The sequence below is a fragment of the Chiloscyllium punctatum genome, chromosome 38 (genome assembly GCF_047496795.1).
Source record: "Chiloscyllium punctatum isolate Juve2018m chromosome 38, sChiPun1.3, whole genome shotgun sequence".
In the NCBI taxonomy this organism is placed as follows: domain Eukaryota; kingdom Metazoa; phylum Chordata; class Chondrichthyes; order Orectolobiformes; family Hemiscylliidae; genus Chiloscyllium; species Chiloscyllium punctatum.
The window spans coordinates 1,687,177-1,706,487 of record NC_092776.1 but is presented as its reverse complement, the minus strand read 5'-3'; the positions used below and the strand labels follow the sequence as shown (position 1 = coordinate 1,706,487).

At 47.1% G+C, this 19,311-nt stretch overlaps 1 protein-coding gene and 1 long non-coding RNA gene across 3 annotated transcripts in view; one reads left to right on the top strand and one right to left on the bottom strand.

Moving 5' to 3' along the window:
* Window positions 1–11,913, bottom strand: part of LOC140463286 (uncharacterized) — a 38,132-nt gene extending 26,219 nt beyond the window's left edge. The window contains exon 1 of the long non-coding RNA XR_011954653.1: window positions 11,649–11,913. This is a non-coding gene — a long non-coding RNA (uncharacterized lncRNA). The remainder of the gene's footprint in view (window positions 1–11,648) is intronic.
* A 2,777-nt stretch (window positions 11,914–14,690) lies between these two features.
* The window catches only part of pdcd4b (programmed cell death 4b), a 53,934-nt gene continuing 49,313 nt past the window's right edge, over window positions 14,691–19,311 (top strand). Inside the window, exon 1 of one of the 2 annotated variants that reach the window (XM_072557044.1) lies at window positions 14,691–14,917. In XM_072557044.1, coding sequence (XP_072413145.1) covers window positions 14,875–14,917 — 43 coding nt within the window. In that variant the 5' untranslated portion in view covers window positions 14,691–14,874. Of the gene's footprint in view, window positions 14,918–14,998; window positions 15,291–19,311 lie in introns of those variants that run through there. The other variant, XM_072557045.1, reaches the window with a different exon arrangement.

The following is a 19,311-nucleotide window of genomic DNA, read 5'->3' as shown; positions in this document are numbered from 1 at the left end:
TCATGGTTTCCTTCGACGTGATGGCCTTATCCATATCAATAAACAACAGCCTGGCCAAAGAAACACTGACCACATTATGAGACAAACCAAGGACACAAACACCAGACAGCACCAACTCCATCAACAAGGACAGCATCCTCAAACTAGTAGACCTGTGCCTCACTATCCACTTCACCTTCAACGACAAGACCTCCAGACAGATCAACGGGACACCCATGGGATCACCAATGTCAGGATTCTTAGCAGAAGCAGTTATGCAGAGACTAGAACGAACATCCCTCCCCACAATCCAACCCAAGCTTTGAGTCTGCTATGTGGGCAACACCTTTATCATCATGAAACCGAACAAATTAGAGGAAGCCCACAAACATGTAAACAATATCCTTACTCGTATAAAGTTCATCAAAGAGAAAGAGAATAATAACAGACTCCCCTTCCTAGATACCTCAGTAAAACGAAAAGACAATGGAGAGCTACAGACCAGCATCTACAGGAAAGCAACACACTGACCTCAACTACAGGAGCAATTATCCCAACACCCACAAATGGAGCTGCATAAGGACATTATTTAAATGAGCCACAACACACTGCAGCACCCAGGAATTACAAGAAGCTGAGGAGAAACACCCGTACAATGTATTCAGGACCAACAGTTACCCGATAAGCTCAGTCCACTGATTCCTACACAACAGACCTAAACAAGATGACACTACACACCCAGAGACTCTAGCCATCCTGCCATACATCAAAGATCTCTCGGAGTTGACGCCCAGACAACTAGGCCTCATGGTAGCCCTTAAACCTATCAGCACACTGAAGCAGCTTCTGATGAATTTAAAGGACCCATACCAACAACCAGCAGAATGAACATCATATACAAAATACTGTGCAAGGACTGTAACAAACACTACATCAGACAGACAGGCAGGAAACTAGCCACCAGGATACATGAGCACCAAATCGCCACCAAAAATATGACCAACTATCACCAGTGTGCATACACACAGACATAGAGGGACACCAGTTTGACGAGGATAATACATCCATCCTAGAACAGGCTAAATAAAAGACACACACAGAAACTCCTAGAGGCCTGGCATTCAAATGTTTTCTGAGTGTTCACTCCGAATGTATCTCAACATGTTGCTGAATAATTGTTCTTAGCCATGAATGATGGAAGCAGTGCAATCCCACTGATACATTCGAGTGAAATCAAATCACCCACCACAACAGACCAAGACACATAAAAAACAAATGGGACAGAACACCAATGCTCCATCTGAGGTTCACTGATGATGTTGCCGAGTACGGTGACAAAACATCTGAGAACAAATCCACTGGCTCAGCGAGCAAACTTACAACCTGATTCACAAACTGAGCTAAAAGTCTTCTCCAAAATCGCAATTCAAACCCCATGTTAACCTTTTTTTAACCTTTAGTACATGATAGTGGGATTGCACTGCTTATATCATTCATGGCCAAGAACAATTATTCAGCAGCATGTTGAGATACATTTGGAGTGAACATTAAGAAAACATTTCTTCATGCCTTATCACTCAGGACCAACATTTGTTCAGAAAACAAGCTGTTATCAGGAACATCCAAGAATGTGCACATTCATCCAACTTTCTAAGTGAAACATCCTGGTGCTGTGAATCTGTCTATATTACATTCTAAAAGTCAGTCCAAACATTTGGGCAGAATCAATTCCTCTCATTATAATTTAGCACTTTGGCTACATAAAGATTTTCTTTGCCTTGTGGACAGCTTCTTCCACCTCACTGTGGCTGCAAGAGGTGTGTCTGGGGTAGTATTTTGATTTCTTGCTTCCAGAGGGAACCTAATCTTCTAGAAGGATGTATCAAACTTTCTCTCAATTTGTGTGCAATTTCACAAATGTCCACACGTGTTGCTGCCAAGATAGCATGACAGAGGGTAGTGAATCTGAGGAATTCTTTATTGCAGAGGGTGGGCCACAATGTATATTCAAAGCTGAGATAGACAGACTTTTAATCAGGAAAAGAATCAAGGGTTATAGGGAAAGGTAGGAAAGCGGAGTTGAGGATCATCAGATTAGTTATGAATGGCAAAGCACCATCGATGGGCTGAATGGCCTACTTCTGCTCCTAAGTTTATGGTCCTTGTGACCCTGAGTAAATGTCACTGTCAAATTCAGGGACAGCCTATCTCCATTGCCCATGAACAAGAAAGGTGATGACCTTTTAATTAATTCAGTAACTATACTGGTTTGTTTACTTACAGTTTAGATCCTTCCATCTTACAGCACATTTAGTTTGAAGCAACACTGAGAGAACACGAGCTGCTTCCAACTGACAGCAACAAGGCCCAAGCTTGTCTGAACAAGTAGAATTATAATTTCCAAACAGTGCAATTTGGAAAGCAGATGATGAAAAAGCTATTGTGAAATGTTGAGTTAATTATGGAGGATCTGTTGTTAATTCAACAAGATCTGAGTACAATATCTATTTGGGAAATAGCAGTCGGAAATGAAGTAATTTGTGAATGATTTATGATACCGATAGATCAGCTTTTCAATTTAGGTTTCGCAGATCTGTTGCAATAACAACCTTGGAGGACATTTTAACATTTTATTAATTAATTTGCTGGGACAGAAATCAGGCCTGGGTATTCCAATCAATGAGATCTATTTCTGTTTGATGAGCAGGAAGTTAACTCACTGTCATGGTTTCCCATAGGCAGATAACATAGAACATTACAGACAGTACAGGCCCTTCGGCCCTCAAGGTTGTGCTGATTTGTGGAACCAATCTGAAGCATATCTATCCCATACTATTCCATTTTCATCCACATATTTATCCAATGATCATTTAAATGCCCTTAAAGTTGGTGAGTCTACTACTGTTGCAGGCCTCTACTACCTCTGAATAAAGAAATAACCTCTGACATCTGTCCTATATCTATCACTCCTCAATTTAAAGTTGTGTCCCCTCATGCTAGTCATCAGCATCCGAGGAAAAAGGCTCTCACTGTCCTCCCTATCTAACCCTCTTATTATCTTATATGCCTCAATTGTTACCTCTCAACCTTCTTCTCTCTAATGAAAACAGTCTCAAGTTCCTCAGCCTTTCCTTGTAAGACCTTCCCTCCATACCTGGCAACATCCTAGTAAATCTCCTCTGAACCCTTTCCAAAGCTTCAACATCCTTCCTATAATAAGGTGACCAGAACTGTACACAATACTCCAAGTGCAGCTGCACCAGAGTTTTGTACAGCTGCAGCATGACGTCGTGGCTCTCAAACTCAATCCTTCTACCAATAAAAGCTCATACACTGTATACCTTCTTAACAACCCTATCAACCTGGGTGGCAACTTTCATAGATCTATGCACATAGACACTGAGATCTCTCCGCTCATTTACACTACCAAGAATCTTACCATTAGCCCAGCATGCCGCATTCCTGTCGCTCCTTACAAAGTGAATCACCTCACATTTTTCCGCATTAAAGTCCATTTGCCAAATTTCAGCCCAGCTCTGAAGCTTATCTATCTCCCTCTGTAACCTGCAACACCCTTCAACACTGTCACAATTCCACCGACCTCAGTATCATTTGCAAATTTACTAACATATCCTTCCATGCCCTCATCTAGGTAATTTATAAAAATGACAAACAGCAGTGGTCCCAAAACAGATCCTTGTAGTGGACCACTAGTAACTGAGCTCCAGGATGAACATTTCCCATCAACCACCACCCTCTCCTTTCAGTTAGCCAATTTCTGATCCAAACCAACAAATCACCCTCAATCCCATGCCTCCGTATATTGTGTAATAGCCCACCATGGTGAACCTTATCAAACACCTACTGAAATCCATACACACCACATCAACTGCTTTACCCTCATCTATCTGTTTGGTCACCATCTCAAAGAGCTCAATAAGGTTTGTGAGGCACTGCCTATCTCTTATAATGCTTTCCAACACTTTACCCACAACCGAAGTAAGGTTCACTGGTCTATAATTACCAGGGTTGTCTCTACTCCCCTTCTTGAACAAGGAAACAACATTTGGTATCCTCCAGTCTTCTGGCACTATCCTGTAGACAATAGTGACATAAATATCAAAGCCAAAGGCTCTGCAATCTTCTTCCTGGCTTCCCAGAGAATCCTAGGATAAATCCCATCAGCCCTGGAGAGCTATCTATTTTTACACTTTCCAGAATTGCTAACACCTCCTCCTTGTGAACCTCAATCCTGTCTAGTCTAGTAGTCTGTATCTCAATATTCTCTGCGACAACATTGTCTTTTTCCAGTGTGAATACTGATGAAAAATATTCATTTAGAACTTCCCCTATCTCCTTGGACTGCACAATCAACTTCCCACTACTATCCTTGATTGACCCTAATCTTTCTCTCATCATTCTTTTATTCTTGATATATCTATAGAAAACTTTAGAGTTTTCCTTGATCTTATCTGCCAGTGATTGCAAATCCAACTTTCGATGTCTGCAGAATAATCTCTAATGCTACCAGTGGTCATTGACAGGAAATTAAAGAAAGAAAGAAACATTTGCATATTGCCTATCAATGTTGCAACAGGACATCCCAAAGCCTGTGCAATCAGCAAAGTAGTCATAGAGTCATAGAGATGTGCAGCATGGAAATAGACCCTTCGGTCCAACTCGCCCATGCCAACAAGATATCCTAACCTAATCTAGTCCCAGTTGCCAGCATTTGGCCCATATTCCTCCAAACCCTTCCTATTCATATACCCATCCAAATGCCTCTTAAATGTTGTAATTGCACCAGTGTCCACCACTTCCCTCGGCAGCTCATTCTATACACGCACCACCCTCTGCATGAAAACGTTGCCCTTTAGGTCTCTTTCATATCTTTCCTTTCTCACTCTAAACCTATGCCCTCTAGTTCTGGGGAAAAGACTTTGCCTATTTATCCTATCCATGCCCCTCATGATTTTATAAACCTCTATAAGGTCACCCCTCAGCCTCCGACGCTCCAGGGAAAACAGCCCCAGCCTGTTCAGCCTCTCCCTGTAGCTCAAATCCTCCAACCCTGGCAACATCCTTGTCAATCTTTTCTGAACTCTTTCAAGTTTCACAACATCTTTCCGTTAGGAAGGAGACCAGAATTGCACGCAATATTCCAACAGTGGCCTAACCAATGTCCTGTATAGCCGCAACATGACCTCCCAACTCCTGTACTCAATACTCTGACCAATAAAGGAAAGCATACCAAACGCCTTCTTCACTATCCTATCTACCTGCGACTCCACTTTCAAGGAGCTATGAACCTGCACTCCCAGGTCTCTTTGTTCTGCAACACTCCCTAGGATCTTATCATTAAGTATATAAGTCCTGCTGTGATATGCTTTTCCAAAATGTAGCACCTCGCATTTATGCCAATTAAACTCCATCTGCCAGTCCTCAGCCTAATGGCCCGTCTGATCAAGACCCCGTTGTACTCTCAGGTAAACTTTTTTGCTGTCCACTACACCTCTGATTTTGGCGTGCTCAACAGCAACAACATGCCTGAACAGAACTAAAATAAATTCATTCTTGGACATCAGCTCAATAAATAAATAAATTGAAATGTCAGCGCAGCTGCAAGGAGCAATGAGTTATCCTAATGCCTCTCAGGAGCTTATGAGCATATCGTGAAGGTGCAGGGATAGGACCAAGTTGGGAACAAAGGAAATGCAGGGATAGTGTGGAGAAATTAAGGCAATCTGGGAAAGAGTATGAACCAGTAATGGCCTCCAGTTGTTTAGTGCGGTTCAGACAAGCATGTTAGATACCAGTAAATATTATCAGTGCTTGAGTTATATTTTGACTGCCTCCGGCAATCCTGGTTAAAGATATTATTTGTGTGTGACCGATTGTCAAATTTTTCAAGCATTCTTGTTAGCACTTGGATACTCAGGCAGTGACTGAAATTTCTGGAGAAACTCAGCAGGTTTGGCAGTATCCTGACAGAAAATGGAGTTAATGTTTTAAGTCCTATGACCCTTCTCCAGCAACTTTTGTATTTGTTTATTTTAGATGTCCAGTATCTGTACTTCTTTGTTTCATATTAACCCGAGCAGTGTTTTTAGTAAACAGCAATGACTTTATCATGGTTTGTGGGATGACCCAGAAAGTGTTCTGCATTAGCAGAATCCTTTCGCTTTGAAGGATTCACATCAAGGTTCAGCATTTAGGCTGAAAATGTGTTGTCTTTGTGAGCTGCAAGAATCTTACATACTGCTCGCACAGGGCATTTCCTAGTAGGCACATATGCAGATCCCTCCAGTGACAGAACACGAGCAGTAACTGTCATAGATTTACAACAAAAATTGAAATCGCTGGAAAAGCGCAGCAGGTCTGGCAGGACCTGTGGAGAGAAATCAGAGTTAACATTTCGCGACCGTTCCTCAGAACCATAGATTTGCAAATAGGCCTGGGTTCAGATTATACATTAAAATGAAAGCAAAGTCCTGCAAATGCTTGAAATTGGAAAGGAAAATATTGGAAACATTCAGGCAGCATGAGAGAGAGAGAGAGAGAGAGAGTTTATGGTTCTAATAGTATTAGAGGCTGGGAAATGAGTGGTTTGAAGGCCAGAACACCAATTTGTATGAGTTTTTTGGGAGCTCCTGAGGAATCTAAAAGCAGAACTTCACTGTGAAAGGCTGGTTGGTTCTAGGGCAGGATGGGCTGCAGCAGCAGGTCATAGTCAAGGAGGATGGAAGGACAGATGTACATTTAACTGTATTCAGTTTTGGCTATAGCACTGTAGGAAAGATATGAAAGCATAGGAGAAAGTGCAGAAGTGATTTACAGGAAAGATTCCTTCAGCTCCCAGGGCTAAAGAATTTCAGTTACGAAGACAGTTGTCGACATTGGGACTGCTTTCCTGGAAGAAGAGGTGAAGGTCATGAGGGGTCTGGACAGAGTGGACAGTGAGAAACCATGAAGGTATCAAGAATGAAACAGCTTAATTTGAAGTAATTATCAAAACAAAGAAAAGCAGGTTGAGGACTCAGGGAGTGGTTAAGGTCGAGAATGCACTCCGAGAGTGTGACACAGGAACCTTCAATAGGGGAATCAAAAGGGAAGCATGAGCATATATATTAGATGTTACAGGGAGAGGTTGGTGGAATAATGTGAGATGAATTCCTCATTTGGACAGCAGGTGATGACATAATGACTCAATGCCTTTCTTCTGGATTGGAACAAATGTGATATTCTGACTTTTTTTGTCCCACAGTACAACCTCAATTGGAACAGCAGAGTTTACCATCATGAAACATTCATTGTTTTAGATGTAGGTTTACTCACTTAGCTGAAAGGTTCATTTCCAGAAGTTTCTGTACCCTACTAGGTAACACCTTCAGTGGGCCTCAAGCAAAGCAATGCTGAAAATTCCTGCTTTCTATTTATATGTTTGGGTTTCTTTGGGTTGGTGATGTTATTTCCTGTGGTGAAGTCACTTCCTGTTCCTTTTCTCAGGGGGTGGTAGATGGGGTCTAACTCGATGTGTCTGTTGATAGAGTTCTGGTTGAAATGCCATGCTTCTAGGAATTCTTGTGCGTGTATTTGTTTGGCTTGTCCTAGGATGGATATATTGCCCCAGTCGAAGTGGTGTCCTCCCTCCTCCATATGTGAGGATACTCGTGAGAGACGGTCATGTCTTTTTGTGGCGAGTTGATGTTCATGTATCCTGGTGGCTAGTTTTCTGCCTGTTTGTCCAATGTAGTGTTTGTTACAGTCCTTGTACAGTATTTTCTTTTGTTGTTTTATTGTTTTTCTCCAGATACTGCCTGGCCTGCTGAGCATTTGAAACATTTTCTGTGCTTTTTTAAAAAATACTAGATTCTCTGGTCTTCCCGCACCACGAATGACTCTTATTTTTATTTAGACTCGCAGCATGGAAACAGACCCTTTGATCAATTCTTGTCCATGCTGACCAGATATCCCAATTCAATCTAGTCCCATCTGCCATCATCCTGTCTATATCCCTCCAAACCCTTCCTATTCATATACCCATCCAGATGCCTTTTAAATGTTGCAATTGTACCAGCCTCCACCACTTCCTCTGGCAGTTCATTCCACACACATACCACCCTCTGCATGAAAATGTTGCCCCTTTAGGTCTCTTTTATATCTTTCCCCTCTCACCCTAAACCTATGCCCTCTAGTTCTGGACTCCCCCACCTCAGGGAAGAGACTTCCAATCTAGTAAGAATTTACATCTTCTCTGCAGTCTCTCAAATAGATGGCACATAGAAAATATTTTTAATCATCCTGTTCAGGTTTGTTATGACATACCTCTGGAGTTAGTAGAATTGGAACCCCGGACTCATGGCTCAGAGGCAGGGACACTACCACTGAGCCAGGAGAGCATCCTTTGAAGATATATGGGATACTTGTCTTTATTAGTCAAGGCATTGAATAGAGGAGTGAGGAGGCAATGATGCAGCTGTGTATACTGTTAGGACATGGCTGGAGTACCATGTGCAGTTCTGGGTGCCACACTATCAGAAGGATGTGGTTGTACTGGAGAGGGTACAGAGGAGATTCACCAGGGTGCTGCCTGGGATGGACAGATCCAGCTATGAAGAGAGACTGGCAGACAAGCAACTGTTTTAGAGCAGAGAGGGCTGAGGGGAAATCTGATTGAGGAGAACAAAATTCTAAGGGGTACAGACAGAATCGAAGAGGAGAAATGCTTTCTTTTACTAGAGGGACAATTTTTAAGATAAGGTGTAGGAGCTTTAGAGGAGATTTCAGGGGGCAAAATTTTTCATCCAGAGATAACGAGAATCTGGAACTCATTGAAGGTTGGGGCAGAAACCCTCAAGATATTTGAGAAATGCTTAACAGTAAGAATGTACTTTATTCATTTTTTTTTAAATCTATAGGTACATACAAAGTTTCTAAATCAGCTGTCCAGACTTTACAGAGAGAGAAAAAATAAAAAAAATTAGAATTTTAACATTCCTCAGAGCTTCCCTACAGTTACAAAAACTGTACTCATGCAGAAAAATATTAACATTAATTTTGAGAAAATGAGAGGGTGTCGGAACATTTTGGGAAATATTTAGGTGAACCCACACAGAGTAAAGGATAAAGACGTAATGCTGGAGAATGGGAAGTGAACCAGACAGAAGTGGGTACTGCAGATGCTGGAAATCAGAGTCTAGATCAGAGTGTACAAAGTTAAAAATGACAACACCAGGTTATAGTCCAACAGGTTTAATTGGAAGCACACTAGCTTTCGGAGGTGGTAGGAGTGTCGCTCCGAAAGCTAGTGTGCTTCCAATTAAGGTGGTAAAAACAATAACTGCAGATGCTGGAAACCAAATTCTGGATTAGTGGTACTGGAAGAGCACAGCAGTTCAGGCAGCATCCAACGAGCAGCGAAATCGACGTTTTGGGCAAAAGCCCTTCATCAGGAATAAAGGCAGCGAGCCTGAAGGGTGGAGAGATAAGCTAGAGGAGGGTGGGGCTGGGGAGAGAGTAGCATAGAGTACAATGGGTGAGTGGGGGAGGAGATGAAGGTGATAGGTCAGGGAGGGGAGGGTGGAGTGGATAGGTGGAAAAGGAGCTAGGCAGATCAGACAAGTCCGGACAAGTCAAGGGGACAGTGCTGAACTGCAAGTTTGAAACTAGGATGAGGTGGGGAAAGGGGAACTGAGGAAGCTGTTGAAGTCCACATTGATGCCCTGGGGTTGAAGTGTTCCAAGGCGGAAGATGAGGCGTTCTTCCTCCAGGCGTCTGGTGGTGAGGGAGCGGCAGTGAAGGAGGCCCAGGTCCTCCATGTCCTCGGCAGAATGGGAGGGGGGGTTGAAATGTTGGGCCACGGGGCGGTTTGGTTGATTGGTGTGGGTGTCTCGGAGATGTTCCCTAAAGCGCTCTGCTAGGAGGCGCCCAGTCTCCCCAATGTAGAGGAGACCGCATCGGGAGCAACGGATACAATAAATGATATTGGTGGATGTGCAGGTAAAACTTTGATGGATGTGGAAGGCTCCTTTAGGGCCTTGGATCTCGTCCACATCCCGCACCTCCGCCCTCAGACCCCACCCCTCCAACCGTAACAAGGACAGAACGCCCCTGGTGCTCACCTTCCACCCTACAAACCTTCGCAAAAACCAAATCATCCGCCGACATTTCCGCCACCTCCAAAAAGACCCCACCACCGGGGATATATTTCCCTCCCCACCCCTTTCCGCCTTCCGCAAAGACCGTTCCCTCCGTGACTACCTGGTCAGGTCCATGCCCCCCTACAACCCACCCTCCCATTCTGGCACTTTCCCCTGCCACTGCAGGAACTGTAAAACCTGTGCCCACACCTCCTCCCTCACCTCCATCCAAGGCCCTAAAGGAGCCTTCCACATCCATCAAAATTTTACTTGCACATCCACCAATATCATTTATTGTATCCGTTGCTCCCGATGTGGTCTCCTCTACATTGGGGAGACTGGGCGCCTCCTAGCAGAGCGCTTTAGGGAACATCTCCGAGACACCCGCACCAATCAACCAAACCGCCCCGTGGCCCAACATTTCAACTCCCCCTCCCACTCTGCCGAGGACATGGAGGTCCTGGGCCTCCTTCACCGCTGCTCCCTCACCACCAGACGCCTGGAGGAAGAACGCCTCATCTTCCGCCTCGGAACACTTCAACCCCAGGGCATCAATGTGGACTTCAACAGTTTCCTCATTTTCCCTTCCCCCACCTCACCCTAGTTCCAAACTTCCAGCTCAGCACTGTCCCCATGACTTATCCAGACTTGTCCGACCTGCCTATCTCCTTTTCCACCTATCCACTCCACCCTCTCCTCCCTGACCTATCACCTTCATGCCCTCCCCACTCACCCATTGTACTCTATGCTACTCTCTCCCCACCCCCACCCTCCTCTCACTTATCTCTCCACGCTTCAGGCTCACTGCCTTTATTCCTGATGAAGGGCTTTTGCCCAAAACGTCGATTTCGCTGCTCCTCAGATGCTGCCTGAACTGCTGTGCTCTTCCTGCTTCCAATTAAACCTGTTGGACTATAACCCGGTGTTGTGTGATTTTTAACTTTGTACACCCCAGTCCAACACTAGCATCTCTAGATCAGTGTGGTGCTGGAAAAGCACAGCAGGTCAGGCAGCATCCGAAGAGCAGGAAAACCGACATTTTGGGCAAAAGCCCTTCATCAGGAATGAAACTGATGTGAACAAGAGTAGACCCAGTGACTGGGATGCCCTCCATGAAGCATTACCGACTGTAGTATTAACCTGCCCCTCACTAATAAATTCTCTTTGTATTTCTTCCCCTTTCCTGAGAAACTGTGATATTGGGTCTACCACCGTATGACAGGCAAGTGTACTGCACCGCCCAGCAAGTCCTCCAAGGATGGTGGCAGCACTGAGTCCTCACGGCTGAGCCGCCAGGCTGGGAGACCTCCCAATAGGTCCTCCAAGGATGGTGGCAGCAACACAGTTTCAACTCCAAGGATGGTGATAGCACTGAGTCCTCACGGCTGAGCCGCCAGGCTGGGAGACCTCCCGATAGGTCCTCCAAGGATGGTGGCAGCACGGAGTCCTCACGGCTGAGCCGCCAGGCTGGGAGACCTCCCAAAAGGTCCTCCAAGGATGGTGGCAGCACTGACACCGCCTATTGCTTACCTCCCCTCCTTTGTTGAATGGTGCCCTAGCGCTGAATGGTCGTTGGGGCCGGCCTACGTGAAATGGACCTCGCTGCTATTGGTCCAGCCCGAGGCGAAGGTGACGAATGAACAATGCTGTTGCTACCCACGTGTCCCGAAGAAAAACAAATCGAAGCGACTGGGCAGGGGGCAGGAGCCATGGCCCGGGGGGGGTGGGGTCAAAGGGGAGACAGGCCGCACCGACACCGTCACCGCCACCGTCAGGGGAGGCAGAGCTCGCCGCCGGGTTCCAGTCCCTGACTCATTCCCCCCGCCCCCGCCCCCGCCCCCGCCCCTGCCCCCGCCCCTGCCCCCGCCCCTGCCCCTGCCCCTGCCCCTCCCCCTCCCCGGGGATCGGGTCAAATTAAACAACAGATTTATATTTATTCAAGTGGGAGGGTTCGGGGGGAGAGGTACAGGCCCGAGGGGGGAGTGGACCCCCCCCCCAGACACAGAGGGCAACCCCCCCCCCCCCCCAGACACAGAGGGACAACCCCCCCCCCCCCAGACACAGAGGGACAACTCTTTCCCCCCCCCAGACACAGAGGGACAACTCCCCCCGCCCCCCCCCAGACACAGAGGGACAACTCCCCCCCCCCCCCCCCCCCAGACACAGAGGGACAACTCCCCCCCCCCCCCCCAGACACAGAGGGACAACTCCCCCCCCCCCCCCCAGACACAGAGGGACAACTCCCCCCCCCCCCCCCCGCCCAGACACAGAGGGACAACTCATTTCCCCCGCCCAGACACAGAGGGACAACTCTTTCCCCCCCCCCAGACACAGAGGGACAACTCATTTCCCCCCCCCCCCAGACACAGAGGGACAACTCATTTCCCCCCCCCCCAGACACAGAGGGACAACTCATTTCCCCCCCCCCCAGACACAGAGGGACAACTCATTTCCCCCCCCCCCCCGACACAGAGGGACAACTCATTTCCCCCCCCCCCCCAGACACAGAGGGACAACTCTTTCCCCCCCCCCCCCCAGACACAGAGGGACAACTCTTTCTCCCCCCCCCCCCAGACACAGAGGGACAACTCATTTCCCCCCCCCCCCCCAGACACAGAGGGACAACTCCCCCCGCCCCCCCAGACACAGAGGGACAACTCCCCCCGCCCCCCCAGACACAGAGGGACAACTCCCCCCGCCCCCCCAGACACAGAGGGACAACTCATTTCCCCCCCCCCCCAGACACAGAGGGACAACTCCCCACCCCCCCCCAGACACAGAGGGAGAACCCCCCAAGACAGAGAGCTTTCTCCCCCTCTCCCCCTCTCCCCCGGAATCCTCTCCTCTTCCCCCTCCCTGAGACAATACACCCTGACTTCCTGAACCCCTCATATTCCCAGAGGAGTCACTCCTTTACCCCCTCATCCCCCCCACCCCCTCGTCATTCCCCCCCCTCATTCTTCCCCCCCACACCTCCCCTCATTCACCCCCCCCACCCCCTCATTCACCCCCCCCACCCCCACCTCATCCCCCCCACATCCCCCCCACATCCCCCCCACCCCTTCTCATCCCCCCCACCCCTTCTCATCCCCCCCACCCCTTCTCATCCCCCCCACCCCCCCCTCACTCTCCCCCCCACCCCCCTCACTCTCCCCCCCCCACCCCCCTCACTCTCCCCCCCCACCCCCATCACTCCCCCCCCCCCCACCCCCATCACTCCCCCCCCACCCCCATCACTCCCCACCCCCACCCCCCTCACTCTCCCCCCCCACCCCCCTCACTCTCCCCCCCCGCCCCCCTCACTCTCCCCGCCCCCCTCACTCTCACCCCCCACCCCCTCACTCTCCCCCCCCACCCCCCTCACTCTCCCCCCCCACCCCCCTCACTCTCCCCCCCCCCCCCCACCCCCCTCACTCTCCCCCCCCACCCCCCTCACTCTCCCCCCCACCCCCCTCACTCTCCCCCCCCACCCCCCTCACTCTCCCCCCCCACCCCCCTCACTCTCCCCCCCCACCCCCCCTCATTCTCCCTCCCACCCCCCCTCATTCTCCCTCCCACCCCCCCTCATTCTCCCACCCCCCCCTCATTCTCCCCCCCCACCCCCCCTCATTCTCCCCCCCCACCCCCCCTCATTCTCCCCCCCCACCCCCCCCTCATTCTCCCCCCCCACCCCCCCCTCATTCTCCCCCCCCACCCCCCCCTCATTCTCCACCCCCCCCTCATTCTCCACCCCCCCACCCCCCCCCTCATTCTCCACCCCCCCACCCCCCCCTCATTCTCCACCCCCCCACCCCCCCTCATTCTCCCCCCCTCATTCTCCCCCCCTCATTCTCCTCCCCCACCCCCCTCATTCTCCTCCCCCACCCCCCCCTCATTCTCCTCCCCCCACCCCCCCTCATTCTCCTCCCCCCCCACCCCCCCTCATTCTCCCCCCCCCCCACCCCCCCTCATTCTCCCCCCCCCACCCCCCCTCATTCTCCCCCCCCCACCCCCCCTCATTCTCCCCCCCCACCCCCCCTCATTCTCCCCCCCCACCCCACCCCCCCTCATTCTCCCCCCCCACCCCACCCCCCCTCATTCTCCCCCCCCACCCCCCCTCATTCTCCCCCCCCTCCCCCCCCACACCCCCTCATTCTCCCCCCCCACCCCCCCTCATTCTCCCCCCCACCCCCCCTCATTCTCCCCCCCCCCTCATTCTCCCCCCCCCCTCATTCTCCCCCCCCCCCACCCCCCCTCATTCTCCCCCCCCCACCCCCCCTCATTCTCCCCCCCCCACCCCCCCTCATTCTCCCCCCCCACCCCCCCTCATTCTCCCCCCCCCTCATTCTCCCCCCCCCACCCCCCCTCATTCTCCCCCCCCCACCCCCCCTCATTCTCCCCCCCCCCACCCCCCCTCATTCTCCCCCCCCCACCCCCCCTCATTCTCCCCCCCACCCCCCCTCATTCTCCCCCCCCCACCCCCCCTCATTCTCCCCCCCCACCCCCCCTCATTCTCCCCCCCCACCCCCCCTCATTCTCCCCCCCCCTACCCCCCCTCATTCTCTCCCCCCCACCCCCCCAGAGACAACACCCCGCCCACTCTCCCAGAGAAATCACAGCCCCCGCCCATACTCTGTGACAAGACTCGCACTCCCCCCAACACACACCCACACACACACCCACACACACTCTTCCTGAGCCGAGAGCACGCTCCCCCTCCTTGGAAGGACACATACCCCACACTCGCAGAGATCTAGGACTCTGACCTTGCAGCAACATGGCAACAGAGACAGAGAGTAAATTCAGCAACTCTCCAGCAGGTACAGTACTGTGACTGACAGGGTCTGCCTGCTCATTGCAATGGCTTGTTGCATGCAGGGATTGTGTTTAAAATAATCTTATACTCCAACTGAAATTGCGATCAGTGTGTGCGAGGTGTACGCCTGTTCAGGGGCTGAAGTTCATATTTTTCGTTTGCTTTAACCGGAATTGCATTTCCTCGAATAAGTTTTGTTTGTTTTAAATACCGCGTGTTGCCATTTTTCTGTACTGTACTTCCACTTAAAAGTTGTAGGGAAACATTTTGCATTGCCACGTGCTGTGATGGAGTGTTGCTGTTTGGTGTATTCCCTGGTCAGTGTGTAGTTGGTGATTTTTGAGAATTGAATTTTTTCACTCTCTTTGCTTCGGAAGGTACTGTATGTTTTAACCCATTAATCGCCGCGCGGTTGCATGTGTTTGTGTAAACCCAGAACTTTGAACTTTCACGGGTTTGTAACACCCTGTCCGTTCCAAAAAAAAACAAAATCCTTTAAAGAATTAGAATGAACTTCGTGCACCACATATATCAGAAAGTTGGTGGTGGTATTTGTGGGAGTGAAAGGAACCTTGTATTTGCGTTATTATATCTGTATTGAAGAAGTTTACACTTTAACAGGTACAAAATATATTACTTTAATGTAATTCAGATGGCAGTAATTGCCTTGATGGCTATTATAGTTTTGGCTGAAGCAGTTTGTTCTGCAGAATATTGTTCTGTTTTCGAATAATACCGTGTGGCCTTTATTGCATGCTGGTATGCCTAAACTGGACTCCCTTCCAACCATGCAACGCTATTCAATAATGCATGGTAATTTTAGCTCAATTTCTGAAGGCAGACTGGAATTTGCAACTATCTGAACCAAGTTGTTATGTAATTGAGATTCTATTGTTTAATAAAATTTTATTTTAATATGTTTACAACAACATTGATGTGATTGGATGAAACAGATCATATGATGCATTCATATGCTCACGGTTCTTGTTTCCCAGCAGATGTAGCAACTCTATTTTGTCTGTCACTGCTGAATAAATGATGGGACTGAGTGGGGTTGAAGGATTGATCTTCTAGTCACTTAAAATGGGGGACTCAAAGCTAGTTTAATTCATATTCTGTGACAGAGGGTCGTATCTCTGTCAGGTTTACATACTTCACCATGCATTGTCAGTCTGCTTGCCTGAATCAAGCCCAGTTAAACACTGGAAATTTCAAGACTGTAATCTTCCATTTTGAATGCTTCCCAACTTCATACTTTGGTACAGTCAGATGTGGAGGAACTAATGCTTTGCACCAAGTTCCATTTGTTCGTTTCATTTTCCCAACATTTATATATTGTCCTGTAGTCCCTAAAGACCTCTGGAAAAAAAAATCTCTCAATTCTTAAATCCTCATGTGATGTCGTCCCCATTACCTCTAACTTCTTCTACCCTTACAGCCCTTCACAAAACATTACATTTGTCATGAACATGTCTTGGTAGCTGATCCTTTGACGCTAAATTATGGATTTTCCTTCTTGAATCTTTTTTGTTTCTGCCTTCACCACCCTCTCATTTGCACTCCTCAAAACTCATCTCTGACCAAGCTTTTTGTTACCTCATCTAATATTGACTTTTCTCTTTTTTTTATCCTTTCATTGGATGTGAACTTCACTGGCTATGCCAGCATCTGTTGCCCATCCCTAATTCCCGTTGAAGGAGCTGCATTCTCGAGTCGCTGTAGTATGTGGTGTTCAGGTACACACAGTGCTGTTAGAGAAGGAAGTTCCACGATTTTACCCCAGTGAATACATGTAAATGGTGATGAATTTCCATGTCATAATGGTGTATGCCTCGGAGGGAAACTTGCAGGTAATGATCAATGGTGCTCCTGTGCATTTTTTGCCCTTGACCTCTATTACCTAGAAGGAAGCAGATTTGCAAGGAGCTGTCACAGGTACCTGTGAGAGTCGTTTTGGTGTATCTTTAGATGACCCATGCTGTTGCTACTGTGTGTGTTAGTGGTTGGGGTAGTGAATGTTTATGGTGGTCTTTGTTAATTTTTGTCTGAATAGACTTCTGCATAACAACTTTTTGTCAAAGCTATTTATGCAAAAGCAGCCTGTCTCGTTTGAAGGAAATTTTGAAACTTGCTCAAAAGTAAGCTGACTTTATTTTTTTTTAAGAAATCTCTTGACATTTACCTCTGGTAAAGGTATATCCATATCTATTTTTGAAGAATTAGCTTTATGATCTGTTTCACTTTGAGTGCTCAAATTACTCCAGAAAATAACCTAACCAGGCTGTGTGTCTCAGATATATGAAAACTAGGAGGAGTAGATCATTTGTCCCTATAAGTCAGCTATGTCATTTGACGTGACGGCTGATCATCCAACTCAGTCCCTTCTTCCTGCTTTTTCCCTGTTCTTTGATCCCTTTACTCCTAAGGAAGGTATAGAACTCCTTCGTGGAAAAACAATTCAACATTTTGGCCTCAACTGCTTTTGTGGCAGAGAATTCCATGGGCTCACCGCTCTCTGGGTGAGGGAATCTCTCCTCATTTAAATAGCCTACCCTATATTCTTGAACTATGACCCTGGTTCTGGGCTCCCTGATTATCGGGAACATCCTTCCTACATTTACCATGTTTCGTCCAATTAGAATTTTGAACACAACTTTGATCATTTTGTTTATTAACTTCAGCAGTTATTCAGCCTGATGTTCTTCTGTTCCCTCATTGATCGGCTTAGTGATTTCCATGCCAATTAATTCCAACAATACACTGTTTAACTTGGCGTGTTTTTCTTCTGTCTCTGGCATTCTTATTGGAACCAATGTTTTCCTATTTCAGACTGCTGTTGCAGCAACTGGCACATGCTCCTGCCTATCCACTGTGTCTAAAGGGTTCAGTGAGATAAGCTTCAAAACCATTCTCATAAGGTTGTGCTGAATGAATTCCAAAATGGTGGTGATTTTTCTTGTTAGCTTTTTGTGTTGATTTAGTAGCAATAGTGTTGTTAGCATACAAATTCACCTAGTTTCTGTGTCTTGTTTGGCCATTAAACGGAGTAATAATCCACTCTACTGTAAAATTAGTCAACTTTTTTAAGCTTTAGCTTTTTAAATAAATGAACTGTTTAAATTTAATGCTGTTCCTCCAGTAGTGTTTTGAATTTACAAAAGTCTGTTTTTTTGGATATGTGCCTCAACATCATTGAAACAATTAAACATCCTTTTTGGCCTCGTTCCCAATGTGCTGAGTTGGAGTTACAGTTCTATGAGTGATTTGTCTCATGTGCCTAAGCAAGAAACATCAACTAACTACTCAATGTGGCCACAGCAGTCAAACCTAATTCTACCCTATTAAAGAAATTTGTCCAACAGGAAGTACAGTATGCTATCTTTTATCTTCTATGGTTGTTATCATTTGAGGTATTGAAGTCAGTTATCTTCATTCCAGCGCATGTAATTCAGTAACTGACATGATAGTCTTCCTCCTGAAAACAAGGCTGAGATCACGGACTCACTATGGAATTTTGTGGATGCAAGTTTTTCCTCCTTTGTTAATGGAGACAGAGTTTTGTTCATTCAGTTTTTCTAGGCTTAATGTGGTCCAACCTTTTCTCTCTATAACTTCCATTACCAACTTAGTACAAGGAATTTCCCTCTCACCTTTCAGATAAAATCTTGAAAGTCAAACCTTAGTTAATGCATGCTGGAGAGGTTTACAGATTTGTCATTCTGTTCATGATTGGCAATGCTTCTGAATTCACATGCAAGTTCTCCATAAATGTGAAAATTCAAGTCTCCAGTCATCAATTTTAATGCATCTGAAATGTGAAATTTCGAGCTGTGCACAAGCGTGCAGATAGTTTGCTTAACTTTAATTCAGTAGAGTGTGTGTTTCAATGAGAAATTAAATTCACTAACTTGTGGTTATCCCACGTATTGGAGAAAATGCTTTGTTTCTGGCAGTGCTAGCTATCTTAATATTTTCCTTCTTTTTGCATGTTTTTCACCTGTAATCATTTTCTTCCTCCTCCCCATGCACAACATGAAAAGTATTCCTGGTTGCTGTGCTGTCCCTCCTGAAACCCATAAGTTCAGCTGAGACTGAACTCCATATTCATGTGTGTGAATTTGCAACTTAATAAAATTAAAATAATTAACTGGTGTTGTAGCATTTTAATTGAATGAAAAGTTGTTGGGATGTATTTTTTTTAAATACAATGCTTGTACAAATTATGGGAGGTCTGACCTTAGGTTACCAGCTTAAGAGTGTAATAAAGCTTTACTGCTATAATAAAGAATGGTCTGTTAGTGGTTGTGATGGTGTTTCCTCTGTACAGGGAGACACCTGAAAATTGTTAAATAGCACAATATCTAGTGATTTAATAGCTCTCTATAATTACTATTATTG